The 6,061-nt window shown below is 43.3% G+C and overlaps 1 protein-coding gene across 1 annotated transcript; it reads left to right on the forward strand.

Moving 5' to 3' along the window:
- The first annotated feature begins 291 nt into the window (after positions 1-291).
- si:dkey-87k14.1 (leucine-rich repeat transmembrane protein FLRT2) lies at positions 292-5,858 on the forward strand. The gene is made up of 2 exons (XM_022222558.2): positions 292-850; positions 2,425-5,858. The coding sequence occupies exon 2, from the start codon at positions 2,851-2,853 to the stop codon at positions 4,861-4,863; it is 2,013 nt and encodes a 670-aa protein (XP_022078250.1). The 5' UTR covers positions 292-850; positions 2,425-2,850; the 3' UTR covers positions 4,864-5,858.
- Positions 5,859-6,061: the final 203 nt, after the last annotated feature.

Genomic DNA, 6,061 nt, shown 5'->3' on the forward strand with positions numbered 1-6,061 from the left:
TCATCATCAGCAGTGTCAATGAAATGTACTGTTTTAATGGGCTGGTCAGACAATGATCTGAAAAGGAAGAATTGTTAATGGACTACTGGTAATTATTTTCTGTTTTGTTTGTTTTTTCTTTCAAGTTTTCGTCCCCATCCATGCAGACCTGCAGTCTGTATGTGCTGATGTCAGCAATTTGTTATTAAATCGTCAGAAGACGTATAAAAAGCGCTTTAATACAGTTTAAGGAGACATTACACAAAGTGTGTGTGTGAGAGAGAGAGACAGAGAGAGAGAGCGAGAGGTGGGGGGAGATAAAGGTGCCTGTGAGGAAAGCGGGAGAGAAAGCGGTGTAAGTAGAGCGAGAGAGAGAAACGGAGAGAGACAGAAGCAGCTGAGCGCTGGGCTCCAGGAGGAACCAGGCTGCTGCTCCAACTCTTCCACACCATGGACCTCACATCCCGGATTGCCGTCGGCGGAGCGACGGGGGTCAGCCTGACAGCCTCTAACCCTGCTCTCCTCTCTGCTGCGTGTCTCCGTCCCTTCTGAGGACACTGGAGGAACTTCACCGGTGGCTCCGGAGTAGCGCGGCCGGGTGGTTGTGTGTTCGAGGAGGCGGGGGGGCGATGCGGAGCAGACCGCTGGTGACCTGAACTTTCTTCCCTTCCTGGCTTATTTCGTCAGGGAATTGCACATTCAGCATAATGGCACAATTCTCCACCACCGGAAAATCAAATGAGAGCAGCCCGCAGCCGCAGCGGGAGGGCGGAGCGGGCGCAGCGGGTAGGATGCTGACTTTGTGCCCGGTGTGAGCGCAGCAGTCTGCAGAGAGTCGAGCAGATCGGCCAGACTTTCTGCTTTTATGAAGGTAAGAAAGCTTGACAAAAGAACACAAAAGCTCAGTGGCTCAGTGATTGTTGTGGAATTACTTTTTCAGCGCAGACTTTCATTTTTTCAATGTTCCAATAATTCAGGTCATAGTAGCTGACAGTCAAAATGACAAACAATTAGGATGACCGGACAGATAACAGTATTGAGGCTACTACATTTTTTTTAACTATTTACATTTCTTTATTTATATTATCACCAACTCCATATTAGAAGTAAAGGCAAAAAGACATAATAATAAAAAGGTACTTAAAATGGACAGTGCTTCTTCTAAACAAATGAACTGTCAGATGACAGTTTATTCTCCAAGCTAAGATAGTGCATGAAGCATTTAGCTTTAAAGGTTTTGCAGGGGAGCATGTTTATCTCTCCTACTTGGTTTGAGAGATAAACCCTGCTGACATTAACCACAGTGAGGTTGGGTCACCATAATTGGACTCAGTCTGAGCCTTGTTTGCCCCAGACTCTCCACCCCAAGGAACATTACATAACTATTGAACTGCCTTGGACAGAAATCAATGCAATCTGTCAACAGGCTGCTGCTGCCTGGTGCTGTTTTATCAATCGTCACTACCACCCAGCTTACAATCGCTAATAATATATAACCACTTTGCAGGACTGTATTGAACTGTATACTCATAAGTGCTGCTGTATACAGGGATTTATTGATTTTTTTTTCTGATCTTGGCAAAATATTGAGGCTTTTGTGTGCAAACTAATAGCCAGCAGATGCTGTGGAGAAGGAGCTGTCTCTACTTTTTTTAAAAAATTGAATGACCTTGTACCCACAGTAGCACCTTTCCTCATTGTGGAGGCCCCCATCGATCTTAGTTTAGTCCCTGTGCAAGGAATTTGTCTCATCTTATCTCTGCTGACAGGCTGCGTTCATCACCACCCAGCACTCTTCCACTCCTCAAGCATAGCTAAACTTAATGAATTGGGGGCAGAGAGGAATGCAAAGTCTAATTTAGCAATAATTAAGAGTAAATATTTGGCAATGTAGTTAGATGTCAGGTATTAGCTTCTGCATCATTTCACGTCTGCTTTTTAACCTCTGGATAATGCAACCCCTGTTGAGACAGGACATGATTCTTCAAGACTAGACTGGGTATCAGATTCATGGTTCTCATCAGTGAACTGAACTGCATACACTTCAAACCTCACTGCGGAAAAAAAGTGTTTTTTAACAGTATGTTTAAATCTGTTTAGCTATATTTTTAAAAAAAAATTTAATTTAGGCCTTAAAAAAAGACAGTGTCATTATTGTCAGATTGAAAACTTTCAATCCACCAAGTGAATGTTTTCTTTTCAGACCAGAGTTTGTTAGTCACCTGAAGATGAACCTTGTCATATCAAATACTCTTTTCCTCTAGCTGTGTGACTGAGGAATATGTAACAAAGTCATTTGTATGCACTCCACTCTGCTCTCCCAATTTAGATTGCCTCACTTTGCATATGTGGGATAGAGAGGGAAAATAAAACCTATGGCCTATAATGGAAAGCATGTATTTCACGGAAAGAATGACTGATTTTCCCATTATTCTTGTTTTGCAGCAGGTGACTTGGTCCACACGTCAAGCCAGAGACAAATTTTGCTGTTTTGGGACCAGCAGTGTGTGACGTGAAGAGGAAAGGAAGCAAAAGCATTACCTCAAATGATAACTCGCCAGTGTGTCCATCGCACCATCAGTGTCGAGACAACTTTGCAGTGGTGGAAGATAAGAGGGGATAAAAATATTATGATCTTTCCTGATGTTTTCCAGCTCAGTTATGGACAGTGAAGACAGTGGACATTGATGGAGTTAAGTTGCTTAATGAGATCATTGCATTTCTGTTGACAAGCTTATGACAACCAGTTACTAAGGGATTAACCAAGGCCTTCAGCACCACCAAACTGGACATAGTGGTGTTATTGAGTCTTCTGTTGGAAATTTCTTTTCATTTCTTTTTTGAATTTTTATATTTTCTGGTCTGCTTGAGATGGAGATACAGTGGCGTTTATGGAATAAGGACTCCTTTATAAGGCCATGGATACCTATACTGTTAGGCCTTCACCTCCAGTTCTCCAGGGCTTCCAATTGTCCCGAGGAGTGCCGCTGCGATCGCACCTTTGTTTATTGCAATGAACGGAGCCTGACTTCAGTGCCTCTGGGAATTTGTGAGGGTTATAAGACCCTCTATCTCCATAACAACCAAATCAATAATGCTGGCTTTCCCTTGGAGCTCCACCTTGTGTCTTCTGTTGAAACAGTGTACCTCTATGGTAACCAACTGGATGAGTTTCCAATTAACCTTCCCAAAAATGTTAAGGTCCTCCATCTACAAGAGAACAACATTCAAACCATCTCCAGAGCAGCTCTAGCTCAACTTCTTTGGCTGGAGGAGCTGCATTTGGATGATAATTCCATTTCTACTGTTGGGGTTGAGGAAGGGGCCTTCCGTGAGGCAGTCAGCTTGAAAATGCTTTTCCTCACCAAAAACCACCTAAGCAGTGTGCCTATTGGTCTCCCAGATGATCTAAAAGAATTGCGATTGGATGAGAATCGGATTGCAGTTATTGCAGAAGAAGCGTTCAAAAATGTCACCCACCTGGAACGCCTCCTGTTGGATGGAAACCTATTGACAGATGAAGGGATCTCACCAGGGACTTTTCAGGACCTGGTCACCCTGAGGGAGTTGTCCCTGGCCCGCAACTCACTTACTTACCCTCCTCCCTTCCTCCCTGGAGAGGTGCTTGTCAAATTAAACTTTCAGGAGAATCAGATAAACCAGATCCCTGTCAGAGCATTTGCAGGGTTTCAAAAGCTGGAGAGGCTGGATATTTCTCACAACCAGCTGCAATCCTTGACACAAGGGGTCTTTGATGGCCTTGCCAGTCTCAGACAGCTCACTGTTCGGAACAACCTTTGGCTATGTGACTGCAGCATCAAATGGGTGGCTTCATGGCTTAAATCTCTGCCTGCTTCACTCAATGTACGTGGTTTCATGTGCCATAAACCTGAAAAGGTCCGGGGCATGGTGATCAGGGAACTCAGTGCCGAGCTGGTCCAGTGCCCACAAAGCACAGCTGTAGCACTCGAGCTCTCCTCAACAGCTGACACTGCTCTAACCCCACTCCTGTCCTCTTCCACAGGATCCCCTTTAACCACTCAGTATGTTTCTTCCCCTTCTCAGCAACCTTTCCCCATACTACCCACCCTCTACCCAGTCTATACAACAAGAGAGAGAGGAACAAGGACTAAACAGCCACTGGACCCCCGAAAGGAGACTCTACAAGTTACATTTGCAATTCTAAATGGTTCAGCTATCCACGTGAGTTGGGTGGCTGCATTTCCAGTCACTGCCTACAAGGTGACCTGGGCCAGAATGGGCCCCAGTCTAACAGGGGACACAGTAAGGGAGAGGATAGTGGGTGGAGATCATCGGGGTATACGGCTGGCAAACCTTGAGCCAAAATCCACCTATCGGATCTGTGTCATTCCTTTGGATGCATTCAATACTTATAGACCAAAAGATGATACTGTGTGTACTGAGGCCATAACCACAGCGACCTTGTTTAGCCCTGACAACAATAAAAGACAGTCAGGGCCTGAGCAGGCCACCCAACAAGAACCGAGTTCACCTTTTTTGCTGGCAGGGCTGATTGGTGGGGCTGTGATTATAGTGCTGGTTGTACTGCTCAGTATCTTCTGCTGGCATATGCACAAGAAAAGCCGCTCTAAGTTCTCCTCCAAGTGGAAATACAACCGGGGACGCAGAAAAGATGACTATTGTGAGGCAGGCACCAAGAAAGATAATTCCATCCTGGAAATGACTGAAACAAGCTTCCAGATAGTCTCACTCAACAATGAGCAGCTCCTCAAGGGAGATTTTCACATTCAGCCTATTTACACCCCTAATGGGGGCATTGGCTTACAAGACTGCCCCCTAGGGAACAACAGCACAGTCTACTGCAAGAACAATGTTCAAGACACAGACTTTTGTGACACATGATGGTTTTGGAGAGCAGAAGCATTTTTACGGACAACCACTCACACGTTACTGAATAATGTACAACGTCAATACTATTTGAAACCTCTGTCTTCAGGAAATGTTATTTATACTACTGGATGGATGATATCTTTTATATAAAATCAATGGATTTAAAGTTATTAGTTAATGGAATTTTACTGTTTCAGTTCTGAGCACACAAACATGTACAATCAGGACTTGTTCCTTTTAAGTAGTAAGGCTGCCTTTTATTCAGTTTTTCAGTAAAACTGAAAGAGTGTGAAGTTTTTGTTTACTGTGCCCATAACAGATCAAGAATCCACACTGTGGATGGCATATTAAGTCAGAATGATGAAAACAACAGGAAGGAGAGAAGGAAACATGACACACTCAAATTGCCAATGCTCACCACTAGAGGGTATACTTTTCTGGAAACCAGACAGTCAGCCTCACTTTCTGACCGTTCTCAGGAAAGTTCTCCCGGTAATTTGGCACGTTTGTTTAATTGCAACTGTGCTCAATACAGCTGCAATTTTTGTTCAAGGATAAGAAAATATTTTTTCATGCAAACCATTTTCTCTTGGCATCAAAAGCAATTTCAAAGGCCACACTCATTAAACATTCACAGAAAGTGGCAGGCCGAAGTGCTTTCACCTGTTTTTTTAAGATTAATATGTCGTCACAGTTATGGGGTCATGTTATTAGTACTAGCTGTGTTAGGTGGTGGGTATCACAGGGAGTGAGCAACAAAAAGCACATTTGCAATCTGCTGTATGTTTAACCCATTAGGAACTGTTCAGCAAGAATAATGTGATGGTTAAACAGTTTATATATGTGCCTTGAATTTGTCAGCTTACAATGTCTTTTCAATCCATGTTTTTGCAAAAAACATATCCTGTAAATACATTTAATTGAATTGTTGTTGAGGAAACATCTTGCTCTTAATTATTTATTATCTCCTTACACATTTAATTAAAATGTCCCCGAATGTCAATTTATTTCTCATTGTGTCCCAGAATGATCCTTGACTCAAACCTTTAAAGGCTTCTCTTGGAGAGTTTGGTGTTGGTGTGATGGTCGGAGAGATCTGTTTGGAGAGGCAAGGGTCCTCATGGATAAAAAGGTAAATTTCAAAGTTCACAAAGACATTGTATCCAATGTCTACTTAACACAAAACCATGTTAAAGCAGCCTCACTATTG

The sequence above is a fragment of the Acanthochromis polyacanthus genome, chromosome 1, assembly GCF_021347895.1.
Source record: "Acanthochromis polyacanthus isolate Apoly-LR-REF ecotype Palm Island chromosome 1, KAUST_Apoly_ChrSc, whole genome shotgun sequence".
Classification (NCBI taxonomy): Eukaryota; Metazoa; Chordata; class Actinopteri; family Pomacentridae; genus Acanthochromis; species Acanthochromis polyacanthus.

Bases quoted from the DNA above. Each gene is read 5' to 3' on its own strand.
- si:dkey-87k14.1 (XM_022222558.2), top strand. From the start codon at position 2,851: ATGGAGATACAGTGGCGTTTATGGAATAAGGACTCCTTTATAAGGCCA.